Source organism: Sinocyclocheilus grahami, unplaced genomic scaffold (genome assembly GCF_001515645.1).
Source record: "Sinocyclocheilus grahami isolate Dianchi unplaced genomic scaffold, SAMN03320097.WGS_v1.1 scaffold15.1, whole genome shotgun sequence".
Lineage (NCBI taxonomy): Eukaryota > Metazoa > Chordata > Actinopteri > Cypriniformes > Cyprinidae > Sinocyclocheilus > Sinocyclocheilus grahami.
In genome coordinates this window covers 896,182-910,156 of record NW_015505194.1, presented here as the reverse complement: position 1 = coordinate 910,156, position 13,975 = coordinate 896,182, and the positions used below count along the sequence as shown (strand labels likewise).

The 13,975-nt window shown below is 38.5% G+C and overlaps 1 protein-coding gene and 1 long non-coding RNA gene across 3 annotated transcripts in view; both read right to left on the bottom strand.

Moving 5' to 3' along the window:
• Positions 1–5,175: 5,175 nt before the first annotated feature.
• On the bottom strand, positions 5,176–8,357 carry LOC107601463 (uncharacterized). The gene is made up of 2 exons (XR_001610934.1): positions 7,709–8,357; positions 5,176–7,249 (listed from the first exon to the last, which is right to left on the bottom strand). It is a non-coding gene; the product is annotated as an uncharacterized lncRNA (long non-coding RNA).
• A 59-nt stretch (positions 8,358–8,416) lies between these two features.
• The window catches only part of LOC107601425 (forkhead box protein O3-like), a 29,158-nt gene continuing 23,599 nt past the window's right edge, over positions 8,417–13,975 (bottom strand). For both annotated transcript variants that reach the window (XM_016293594.1, XM_016293604.1), the window contains exons 3-4: positions 8,944–10,376; positions 8,417–8,484 (exon numbers count right to left, since the gene is read on the bottom strand). In XM_016293594.1, the coding sequence (XP_016149080.1) occupies positions 8,958–10,376 (1,419 nt within the window). In that variant the 3' untranslated portion in view covers positions 8,417–8,484; positions 8,944–8,957. The remainder of the gene's footprint in view (positions 8,485–8,943; positions 10,377–13,975) is intronic.

Here is a 13,975-nt window from a genome sequence, read left to right as displayed (position 1 = left end):
AAAAAAAAAACAAGAATTTATACAGAGGAATTTTTGGACCAATATCTTAAATTGTGGTGTCATTTTTACCCCAAACCCTCATTAATTTCCGACCCTGGATGATAGTATCTACATTGTGTCTTTTGTCACTGTGACAAACCTCTCGACAAACCTCTGACACGATTCTGGGGATGTGCAGGACAATATTGTCACACACCCTGAGCCAAAAAAAAGTTCCATTTTATCTACACCTACTTGAACATAATGTAAAGGTGTAATCAGACTAATACACACTAACAATGCTGCTAGATAGTTTAAGACATGGAATGTTGGCACAGCTAACATTCGTTAGAGCTTAATTACTGCAATCATAATGGCAGTTGATATGATGCAGAGATGTCACCTAACATGCATTTACAGTATAAATGTAGTCATCCAACAGATACACTCATAGTATGGTAAAGGACTTTTCTTTAATACTTATCTTTCTTTAGATATGATTCTATGAAGTTTATTTGAGGATTTCATTGGGTGTGAACACAATGGGACTCTTTGTCTTTGTTTCTTGTGTTTGTGGGTTGCTACATTACTGTTTGCCTTCCCCCTCTCCCCTGTCCCAAGATTTATGTAGGTACAGACCTATTTCTCCCTTCACTGCTGATTAGAAGGTTCCCTAAGGACTGTCATAAATGTGCTCTATCTATCCACCCCACTCTCTCCCCCCCCCCCCCCCCCCCCAGCCCCTTCTACAGTACATTACTTTGTGATTTTATTCCCAAGCTCATGTCCGTGGGTCTGTATGCCCTATAATGAATAGAATCTACAGCTCTCATCTGGCCTGGGAAACAAAGAGATGTGTTGTTGGATGGCTGGTGTGTGTGTCTTTGTGAGAAGGTTCAGGGTGAATATGTCTAGTTATGTGAGAGATGCACATAATGGTGCTAATAAATCATGACTTTGGTCCATTTTTTTAGTAATCATGTCAGAAATCACTAAGGGCATGGAATGTGTATACAGTAGATTATCACTCTATTGTCTCGCAAAGCACAGGGACTCATATATTCTGTTTCAGTGACATAGAGAGATTGTAATAAAAGAAAGGGATGGTTCATAAGAGAGAGAATGGACACTGAGATGAAAGGAATAGGAGAAAAGGATCACAAATCTTTGTTGGTCATTAGAACAGTATCAAGTGCTAGATGTTTCCCTCTCTGTCCCTGACATGAGAGGGAAACACAGGTGTGCATTTGTGTGTTTGAGAGATGTTTTTTTTTAATATACATGGATGATCTAGAATTAAATGCTTGCAACTTGGATGGTAAATAATTAGGAACGGCAAGACGAAATGTAAGAATGATAATCTGACACTCACTGATGCAAGTGACTTGCATAATTTGAATCAAAATCCAAGACACACAAAACATTACAGTCAGAAGTTTATCTAGGTTGTTTCAGATTTTATTCCACAGTACTCAGTGTACTCGTCTGAGTCATGTGTGACCTATTGTGAATTTGCACCTCATGTGACCTGAGTTTGAATCCTGGCTCATAGTCTGTTCACAGTCCTGTTTCCTGCTCTCCTATCCAGTCCTGTCCTATCCAACAACGGTGAAAAATGGCAAACATACGACTTAAAAAAAACACAGTGTTGTGAAAAACACTTTAAGCCACCAAAACAAAAACGTGACAAATAAAATAACATGTGACAGGTGCAGGTTCTCAGATCACTATTCTTAAATGCAAGAAAAAAACATAAATAATTCCTTGGCGTCTCAATTTTGGACCCATATACTGTAAATGGCTTTACATGACATAATACAGACTTGACCTTTTCACCTTTTTACATTATTTTTTTTCAGAAAAGCAAACACAAATGTTGATTATGAATATGATGTAGGCTATAAATTGTTCTTTACTTCTGTGTGAGATGCGGCACTAAATGAGGAGACATACTAAACAGGGATTTAATTCCCTGTGACTGGTTCAAGTGTACTAGATACAGTTGCTAAATGAGGCTACCAGTGACTGAAGATAGAATTACCACAGATTCACAGGATCTTATGCTGTGCAATTAGATCAGGCTTCTGTTGGTTGAAAAGAGCGAGGTAATGTGCAGCTGATTGAGTAGATTCATGTGTCCTTCACTTAAGGATTTCTCTGTCTGCGTTGATTTCAGGTTCTCCCTGATCACAGCACTGTACATTTCCCTGTCCATTCATCTGCTGCCTAATGACTGTCTCTCCATTTCCTCCACCTTGTTCTCTTCTTGCTTTATCTCTCCCATACAGACCCAGAGTTGTCTATTTTTCTTTTTATTTAATCTACACAAACCGGTACAGTATTTAAACTCTGAAATTTTTATTCTGGGAACACTTATCTTTCTGATGTTCTACATTTCCAGCAAATGTTGAATGAATCTATATGGGTCTGTGTGCGTGCACAGCATCTCGTACAGATTTTCTTGTATCTTCATCTGGAGTGCAGAGCACAAAGTGAACTCTGTTGATGCCTCTAAATTGAGGATTTTAGGGGAAATTATAGAGAAAAAGAAGGAAATTAGGGAAAATTATTATTATTATTCATCTTATTTATCTACATTATTATTTAATTACATATTTTTCAAAGTTCCAAAATAAGATTCTGCGTTCTTAATACTTTATGTAGAGAAAAAGGGGATCAGAAGAAAAACAGAAAGCTAAAATGCCACATTGTTTATCCCCATAAAGTATATTTTATCAATGAGTTTTTATTAAAAACATTTTTTTTAATTAGAAAAAAAATATTGATTTTAAAGAAATTATATTAGAGAAATTAAGGACAGATTTTAAAAATTAATTAGTCAGTTAACTTTTCAAATTAGTGGTCTCAATGAAGGCCTGTAAAATTAGGCTGATCGCCAATCAGAAGTGTTCCTTACACATATATTGTATGGATGTGGCGTGCAGCCCTTTAACAGGGTAACTGATATTCAGTGAATAAAAGCTAAATATCTATACCCTTTATTTCACAACTCTATCATAGTTCTCACAAAACAAATAATGCATAATAATAGAAAAAAATTGTTCAGCATTCATTTGAAGCCTGACAGTAATTAGCGGCAGTGCTTTAAATTGGGTTAATGCACAGATGTAATCTTTATCTTCTGCAATATTGCATAGTACAAACCCTTTTCCCCCTTGTAGTAATTTGCTCAGCACTTTTCTTCCAAATGGAAGAAACTGCCAGTCAGCATAGACCTGTGTTTAATGCTTTGAAACACACGATGCGCTAAAATAAGCTCTAAAGAAGAAAAGCAAGTCATGTTTACTAATCACAAATTGACTCAAATGCTGAGTGTATGCATGTCTATGTCCTGCTGGTGTACTGTACGTGTAGTGTGTGACAAGGCCTGATGGTGTTTTCAGTTACAAATCCCAGAATGCTGTACAGCACACTTCATTGAGGCAGATTGTATTCTACTGCCTAATGGATAGTGAACCTGAGATCCCTCACACACAGGCTCTCTCTCTTTTTGTTTCTCTGTCGCTCATTTACCATGTCACACTATCCCTTCAGCAGTGACATCACCACACCACAGCCCAGTTCTCAGATCCCCATGTCATCAATCTCTCCTCATGCAGCTTTTGACCAACCAGACCGCAGCAATGACAGGTTTGGTCTCACCTGAGGAGTCAGAGGTGAAGGCATTCGTGTTACGCCCATGATACACAATATAATCATCCATTAGCCTATTTATAGCACATTATTTGTTGTTTACACACAAATGCACCATTATAAAATACCTCATGCTATACACACCTAAATACTGTTACTTATCTGTAATCAGAGATCTATTGATATACTCACACGTGAGTGGGACAGAAATATCATAAAGCATGATGCTGTGGTATTAAGGCTCATTTTGACCTAATTAATCACTAAATGATGTGGCCTAATTTTATTCTTCAAAGCACACTGACTCCATGGCATGCATTGTTATTTGGTGTTGTTTTAGTACTATTTGTATTATTATAGTACTTTTTTTGTTATATTTCTATTTAGCTTGTTAATTTATTTTAACTTTTGTAATTTTAGTGCTTCTACAACTTTAGTACGTAAAAAAAAAAAAATTTCACTTATTTTCTAAGGCAGGATTTCCTCTTTTTTTATTTTTTATCCAATATTTATATTTTATTTTATTTCAATTCCCGCAAACATTTTTAGTAGTTTTATTTTTATCTTTAGTTAACAATAACAACACTGGTCTTAAAACAAGATTTATTTTAATTCTATGAATTTTGATGGAGACCTTTTAACTTTGAAGTCAGATTTGTTTTCTGAGCATATTGCTCCCACAGCAAACATCACACCTTGAATACACACGTACATACACAAACCTCTGATCCACAGTATTGGCAAAACAGAATTGTCCTTAAGAGTTATGTAACAATCCTTGACCTTTGGGTGTGAGTGCATCTGTGTTTCAATAGGACAGGTGGGGGATTCTAGACATTTCTTATGGCTCTGTCAGGGAGGGACAGTCAACACTCCCTATTGCCTTTTGAGCGTTTTATGTCACTTGTACATATAAGCTGTTTGTGAACTCTTATATTAGTATGTAGAGAAGAGATACAATAAAAAATAAATTAAACATTTTTATTGACATTAAACCTGGTACCTGACACTTTGGGAGTACATTAAGGTGTACCAAAGTCCAATTAATCAGGTTTAAATGACTCAGCTTTATATATAGTCAGTGCACCATAACTTTAAAAGGGAATGGTTCAATGTAACATTTGACAAATCGCCACCTCAGAATAATAAGATTCTATCTGCATTCTGAGAGATTTTGAGCTTCAAAGTTTTTGCATTCCATATACTTTATAGATATAACCTTTTTGTTTTCTAAATAAAAAGTCTGAAAAAATGTACACAACTTAAAAAAAAACATCACATGATGTAAATAAGTTGTCACAGAATAAGAATATGTGAATAACTCAATTTTGACAAAAATGTCAGATAGAACCTTATAATTCTAAGGGGACGAAATGTATTCGTTTTCAAAGATTATAATATTCTGCCAAATTGACAGCTGTTTTAAGAGGTCACTGAAAATAAGCAAAAGGGAAGTGAATTTTAAATGAAAGCCACAAAATATGGAAAGCCATCTTGTTGAGACTTGTTAAAAGTTTAAATGGATTGAACAACAGAAGAGTCATATAGCTCAAACAAGCTTTATTTACATGCGCACCATTTCTTATACAAACTAGATTACAATTCAAAATGGAGTACACAGGAAAAATACTCACAAACATCTAGTAGAGAAGCCATATGACTATAAGATAAGAAGTAATAGAGCAACGGTAATAAGCAGAAGGAGGTGAGGGAGGAAGGCTACGAACAAGGTGGTAAAATGTGGAAATAGTGGTATTTGCTGATTATCATGACGGGTGTAGTAAATAAAACCTGTATTGTTTGAGGATGCTCAACTGGTTGTTAATGGCAAGACAGGTACCTGTGTCAGTCATCTGGAAAAACAAGAATTTTAAGGTGTTTATTTCTTTTTCTAATGAAAGAGGTGTAAGAATACATGCAAGGCAGTTTTTGAGATGGTAAAAATATTGTCTCTGAAAAAATTTACAAGGTTCAGATGTCTTGTATGGGCAATTTACCAATTCATTTCGTACTGGATATCATTAGTTACTATTTGAGTTTAAGTTTGACAAAAGCTTTAGGGTGTGCAATCTTGGAGTAAAGCAGGTGTGTCAAACATTTCATAAGTATAGCAGGATGTATACATATATATGCATTGCACACGATGCATATGTACATTTACACGCATGCATACATGGACATATGCACTGAAGAGTAACCCTCTCCAATGGACAGAAACACAGAACATTAGGATTTGTACATGATTTGTGATAATAGTTGAGCACAACTGAACAAACAAACAAAAAAGTTTCATAAAGTGACAAACCCCCCCATAAAGACATCAAGAAACTGACAATAACACAGAATGGACTCCTGTTGCTTCATCTTCTTAATTCAGAAGACTGTTGTTCATGTTCAAATGTCCATAAAACATTTATGAAATTGTGTACAGCCAGGTTGCGATTAATTCAAGATGAGGCCCTGATGTTGTAATGGAGACCCCACTCTCCCCTGAGCAATAGTGATGCATTTTGCATACAGGGACAGAAAAGTCCCCAAATTTCACTGTGTGTGTTTTGTGATTTTGGCTGCCAGCATCTCCTACATTTTCAAGTAATTTGGCAAATATATAAAAGATAGCTTATTGTTTTTGCTCAGTAAAGATGGCTTCCAGAGGAAAGGCCTATCCATCATTGAATGCTGCCATGATGCTAATGCTAATCAATTATACTATGTCCTCATGGCCAGGGAAACACATATGGCCTTAATAATAGGACAGGGCTCAACACTGATCATTTAGCACCTGGTATGGCATGGAAATGTCCACAATGCAAGTTAATATTTACTTATTCATTACATTTGGCTACATTTATATGCAAGAAGTCCAAACATAACTTTGCTGGCTAAATAAGACGCCTCCACCTGCTAAGCTTTCGATTTTACCATTTTTTTGTACAGTTACAGACAGTACACACAAATTAATTACTCCTTGTATGGTTATATTCAATCACAAAAATGTATTACTTCAGTATTATTATGAGGCAACTATATTTCAGATTGGGAACTAACTACTGTATGGTAACAGTGAATTAAAAATGAAAGCAATTGTTGAAGTGCACTGTGTCAAGCTATATTGCTCCACCTGAGCTCTGTAATTTTCCAGGTTAACTCTCCACCTCTATATAAATCAATGACTACACAGTTAGTGCTTAGAGGATGACAGAAATAGCCAATCATTTAACAAAAATGTTAGGGAAAACAGAGAGAGACCCCAAACAAGGAAACTGTTTATGATAGAAAAGCTACAACAGGCCTCTTGCAACAAAGGGATAATTTTGAACATTTTATAATGTTGCATAATGATCTGCAAGTTCGCTGTTTGTTTGTTTGTTTGTTTGTTTCTCCAATGGGCAGTCTTTTGTTATAGTCTCGGCCTGCTGAACTGAAGGTAAACATCATCATCAACATCATCTGGATGTTGTAGTCAGATGGACCTGTAAACAGGCATATCATCCAGTGCTTGCCGCAGACAGCAAACTTGGCAAAGGATACTTCAAGACTGTTGGATGTTTTTTGTGCTGGATATTTCTTTGTAGTTGTTATTCTATTGTTTGTTGTTTTCTCTGCAGTTCTGAGCCTAGATAGAGATAAAGAAAAGTAATGCTCTGTAATAATAAATGTAATAAGAAAAACAAAACACATCCTATACAGTATAAGGGGTCATTCAAACAAAAAGTGATTTTGCTTTCTATTGCACTGCTTTTCCATTTGGTTTTTCTATGTAAACATGTGGTACACACAGACAGCTTTGACCGATATGTTTGTGTCTCGGGTCTTTGCAGCATCTCACGCATTACAAAGCGTTCCAAAAAACGCAGTGCTCAAGTTGAAAGAAGTTTAAAAAACAGTGTCTCTAGACCTTTTTTCCATTCCACAGTGCTGCATCCTGCCTTTTTAAACACAAAAACTTTGTCCTGTTTGAATGGCCCCTATTAAAATTTTTCTTTCCTAATCAAACTGAAATTTGTTTGTCAAATTGCCTTTTTGTTTCTCCATGACAAGGACAGCTACTGTATGACTGTATATTTTGGCCTACCTAAGTGACTGCCATCAGCCAGGCACCCAACTTTGATTGGATTGCTTCGTCCCGGTGAAGTTTCCCACAGGATTCAAACTAACAGCGCTTTGCACCAATGCGTCAAAGTTAAAATCCAATCCATCAGAGTCCATTAGTTCTGAGCGAATTATGGAATCCACATCGCAATCCAGACTGCCATTAAACATGTCCAGGTCCAAGTCTGATGGAAAACGATCTGTTCCTGAGGGATGGCAGATCCCCACTCCGTTACTTCCATTCAGGCCAGAGTAAAGCGAAGTCTCGGTCATCAACATGGAGGGCTGTGGCTGGAGGTGCTGTTTTGCAGAGACTAAATTATTAGCATTGTTAGCTAGACTTTGCGCCCTGTTGTTGGAGAGGGAACACAAAGAACCCTGGACATTGGACCCCAGTTGCTTGTTCTGGAGGTGGCTGCTTCGCCCATTGAGCACAGAACTGAAGGATGACATCATAGGATCATTACGTAGCATGAGGCCATTGCGAAGACGGGAGTTTTGCGAGGTGACAGCAGCGCTGGCCTGTGATATGAGTGGGTCTGACTGTGTCATCATGACGTCACTATGACTGTGCATAACCAGAGAATCAGAGTTCAGCAGCTCCTGAAGCGAGTTCCCAAAACAAGAAACACTAGAGAGTGCTTGCCGCAGACAGCAAACTTGGCAAAGGATACTTCAAGACTGTTGGATGTTTTTTGTGCTGGATATTTCTTTGTAGTTGTTATTCTATTGTTTGTTGTTTTCTCTGCAGTTCTGAGCCTAGATAGAGATAAAGAAAAGTAATGCTCTGTAATAATAAATGTAATAAGAAAAACAAAACACATCCTATACAGTATAAGGGGTCATTCAAACAAAAAGTGATTTTGCTTTCTATTGCACTGCTTTTCCATTTGGTTTTTCTATGTAAACATGTGGTACACACAGACAGCTTTGACCGATATGTTTGTGTCTCGGGTCTTTGCAGCATCTCACGCATTACAAAGCGTTCCAAAAAACGCAGTGCTCAAGTTGAAAGAAGTTTAAAAAACAGTGTCTCTAGACCTTTTTTCCATTCCACAGTGCTGCATCCTGCCTTTTTAAACACAAAAACTTTGTCCTGTTTGAATGGCCCCTATTAAAATTTTTCTTTCCTAATCAAACTGAAATTTGTTTGTCAAATTGCCTTTTTGTTTCTCCATGACAAGGACAGCTACTGTATGACTGTATATTTTGGCCTACCTAAGTGACTGCCATCAGCCAGGCACCCAACTTTGATTGGATTGCTTCGTCCCGGTGAAGTTTCCCACAGGATTCAAACTAACAGCGCTTTGCACCAATGCGTCAAAGTTAAAATCCAATCCATCAGAGTCCATTAGTTCTGAGCGAATTATGGAATCCACATCGCAATCCAGACTGCCGTTAAACATGTCCAGGTCCAAGTCTGATGGAAAACGATCTGTTCCTGAGGGATGGCAGATCCCCACTCCGTTACTTCCATTCAGGCCAGAGTAAAGCGAAGTCTCGGTCATCAACATGGAGGGCTGTGGCTGGAGGTGCTGTTTTGCAGAGACTAAATTATTAGCATTGTTAGCTAGACTTTGCGCCCTGTTGTTGGAGAGGGAACACAAAGAACCCTGGACATTGGACCCCAGTTGCTTGTTCTGGAGGTGGCTGCTTCGCCCATTGAGCACAGAACTGAAGGATGACATCATAGGATCATTACGTAGCATGAGGCCATTGCGAAGACGGGAGTTTTGCGAGGTGACAGCAGCGCTGGCCTGTGATATGAGTGGGTCTGACTGTGTCATCATGACGTCACTATGACTGTGCATAACCAGAGAATCAGAGTTCAGCAGCTCCTGAAGCGAGTTCCCAAAACAAGAAACACTAGAGAACGATGTTTGCTTGTTTTCCTGGATGGTCTGCATGGGCGTCTGACGTAGGCCTCCTGCTGAAGGCCCAAAAATGGTGTTACTGAATCCTCCGGTGTTGTTGCTCACAGTTTGGGATGAAGAGGAGCTTGGGGGTGATGTGGTGCTCTTGGAGCCAAAACTGAATGCAGAAGACCCTTGAACTACCTGCACTTGTGTGGCGATGTTGTCCAACAGATCGACCATTAGGTTGTCAGCCTCATTGAGATTCATTGTGCCAGTCAAGTCAGCTAGCCCTGGAAGCTCAGCGGGGCATGTTTTGGAGTTTGATGAGGACGATGAGGGAGGAGAAAGTCTGCTGGGGCTAGAGTAGAGCATTGGAGACAGGGGTGGGCCATCTGGAACATCATCAAGCTCTGGATTGGCCAAGATAGGTGACAAGCGTCCACTCAGGGTGCTAGCATTGGAGTTAGTTCGTGAGCGGAAGTCAGTCCAACAGGATTCCAATTCATCGCTGCTCCGGGAAGTGGGACTTCCTGGCCACTTGGACAGACCACCAGTAGATACGTTCTCCAGTGAACCCTCTTGAGCAGCCTGCAGCGCTGCCTTTTTCTTGGCTGCACGCCCACGTGCAGTCTTGGTGTATTTGTTACCATTGTCCATGGAGACTGCACGTCGCCTTGGCGCTTTACCTCCCCGCCCCCCTTCAGGATTGATCATCCACCATGAGCTCTTTCCAGTCCCCTCATTCTGTACACGGATAAAACGGCTATGCAAGGACAGGTTATGCCGGATGGAGTTCTAGAAAGAAAGCAGACAGAGAGCAGAGAACAACGGGTGGTTATTAATCATACCATCACATGATTCAGGAAATAATCACTTGATAAATTAAATTTTGTAATGATTAATTTTCAGGAGTTTTTGAACATAACATGTATCTTAATTGTGGCAGGACATCTAGATAGATTGATCTAGATGTCCTGACTCTATCTATCTGTCTGTCTGTCTGTCTGTCAGTCCATCCGTCCGTCTAACTTTATGCCATTTATGTTTGTGGACAACTGTCAGATCAGCAGTCTTCCCCATTATTGTGTAGCCTAGTGAACCAAACTGAGAGGCCATTTTGAAGGCTCAGGAAACCTTTGCAGGTGTTTTGAGTTGATTAGCTGATTGGCATGTCACCATATTCTCATTTGTTGAGATAGTGAATTGGTGGGTTTTTGTTAAATGTGAGCCAAAATCATCACAATTAAAAGAACCAAAGACTTAAACTACTTCAGTCTGTGTGCATTGAATTTATTTAATACACGAGTTTCACAATTTGAGTTGAATTACTGAAATAAATGAACATTTCCATGACATTCTAATTTATTGAGATGCACCTGTACAAGACACCATCATGATGCACCAACCTAATTTATGATATCTGAAGAACAGGTACTTTTCAGAACTAATGAATAGGAAACAAGTGGAAAATAGATGCCACACGTACAATGTGATCTCGAGAGGCTGAGAAAGCACAATGTGCTGTGTAACTATAGAAACTTAGCAGAGGAAACATATTACAGCTGGTCACCTTGGCAGAACAGAGAGGTTACATTTCTAAAATATTCTCTTTTTTCCTTCAATAATGCAAAGGATGCACTGGTATATATAGACCTCAATAAATGCTAAATATTTCAATTATCATATATGTTCTAAAATATACTGTGCCTTATTATTTATAACTATCAGACATAAAGAGCTTAGTTCACGTTGATGAGCACATTTCTCAACTGAACTACCCGTCTCATGACTCACAAGATGTGTGTTGAGCTATGAAGAGCGATACCATGGATACCGGTGTTTACAGTGCCAAGTTTCTCTAGAGATTAATGACATAATGTTTGTGTGTGTGAGGGAAAAGAGGCGGAAGGGTATGACTAAAACCTCAATGGAGCAGCGTGTTGTGAATGAAGTCATTAAAACCGATTCATTTTCTTCCTCCACTTGCTTGGCAGCTCTAAACAAACTTGTGGCACTGACACCAATAACAAACTTGTGCCAGTTACACCAAATACAGTACATTTTCTCCTTTCTTTCCATGCATATATCTATCTTATTTTAACTGCTTCTTTTAACTTTTCCTTACTGCGTAATCCTGTTCTAGGCAAGGCCCTCAGGAGAGGACCTTAATAAGTGTTTACTGAGTGTTTGTGTGTGTGTTTTGATTGTCAGAGTATCAGTGTCTTTGTGGTTAACACTTTTCAGAGCCGACTCACAGCAATTCTACTGCACTTGTGCTACCATAAAATATAATACAGCTTGAAGAAAAAGAAAAGGGTTTGGATTTATATCCTCCTACATGAGATATTTGTGCAGGAAGCCCCCAGCTCAAACGTAACCTATCAGTATACTTTCACTAAAATGCTCACTTACTATGTGCCACATACAAACTATAAGAAGCACAAGTGCAGTGCACACACCCTGTAAACCCCATAATTATCCTCTCGGTCAGAAAACACATACCCACACTTTAATCTACAAAGCTCATCCTTTCAGCCTGAAACTAATGGGACACTAACAGTTTTTCTGTCCTTTTAATGCTAAAAAAATTACAAAATCCAAAACAATATCAATTTTCACCTGTTGTGTTTAAATTTAAGCCATTTTGTGTAAATGTATAGTCAGTATGATGTGTATGATCTCTCTGCACACGTGTGTGTTGGGGAGGCTGTTAACTGAGCACCCAGCTGCATACTGAATCTCTCTGGAACACAGAGACCTTTTTGTCCATCAGCAACATGTGGTAACAATCCATCAATGTCAGCAAATACGCAATGCACACACACGCAACTGGCTTCGCTCACATTCTTCTTCTGAGAGATGTGTTTTAGTTATCTGGTGCTCTCTTTGAATGTTATTACGCTCTGACTGGTCATTTTTGTGATGTCAGCAAGCCAGTGACTATACAAACCTGTAACCAGCAGACACTTGCCTACAAATCAACCAAACCAAAACCACAGGGATATAAACCTGCCAACCCTTACGAAAGAGTTAGACTGGAGAAAATTATATTGATTAAGAGGACATTTTAAATATTGAGAGAATCTAACTGTAGGTTTGTCATCATTTTGATGTTGAGACCATGGCTGGGCAATAGCTAAAATAAATAAATATTGTATACAATAAATGTTGGATAAAAAAAGAAGAAAAAAAAAAAGGATATATATTTTTTTTACCCTTTGACATTATTTATCATATATCTTAAAGGTGTCATATGATGCGATTTAATTTTTTCCTTTCTCTTTGGAGTGTTACAAGCTCTTGGTGCATAAAGAAGATCTGTAAATTTGCAAAGACTAAAGTCTCAAATCCAAAGAGATATTCTTTACAAAAGTTAAGTCAGCCACACCCTCCTAAAACGGCTCGTTCGAACATGCCCCCACATATCTACCTCACTATGTGGGAAGATTTGCATAATGCCGCTCAAATGTTCACGCAAAGAAAGAAGGCGTGGTTTCAGTAACCGCAGTTAGTGTTGAAGCAGCCATGCCAGGGAGACGCTGTGTGTTTCTAGGCGAAAGCAAAAGCACTTTATTATGCATTTAGGAATCTTTAAGATTACTTACAACAGAACAGCAATGCATTTTATGGAGTAATATGCATTGCTAAGAACTTCATTTGGACAACTTTAAAGGCGATTTTCTCAATATTTAGATTTTTTTTGCACCCTCGGATTCCAGATTTTCAAACAGCTGTATCTCGGCCAAATATTGTCCTATCCTAACAAACCATACATCAATTTCGAAAAAATGACCCTTATGACTGGTTTTGTGGTCCAGGGTCACATATATCAACCAACCCAATAGCATATGTCTAATTTTTACATGTGAATGCAGTTCCTTTGAAAGCTTGAAAGCCAGCGAAGAGCAACTAATCTCTTTCTCTCATTGGAGTTCACACACCATGCCACATAACAAAACACAATTCACATCTTTATAAGGACCCATAAAGTCCTTCCATGAAGTCCACCCTCCACTCCCTACTCCCCTCTTCCCACTTTCCCCCCCTCATCACACACATACCCAGCATTATTTCAGCAGCAGGAGCACACACTTACTTCAGTAACTCAAGTCAGGGCCAATGTATGAATACGGGTTTGGCAGCTGAACATTTCACTGCGGTTGCCTTTCAGTGACATACAGTGTGGAGGGCAGTGTGTGTGCGAGTGTGTACACAAAAGTTACATTTCCAGAAATCCGCAGGAATAGATTTTATTTCTTAGCAAACCTAAGAACTGGCTTTCTTAGTATTTGGTCGAAATGCTTTTATGTTTGTGACCAAAAGGAAAAGAAAACATTCAGAGTCTAGTGTTTATGATTTTAGGAAGGGTCAGAGTAGAGGACAGTTAGAAAAAG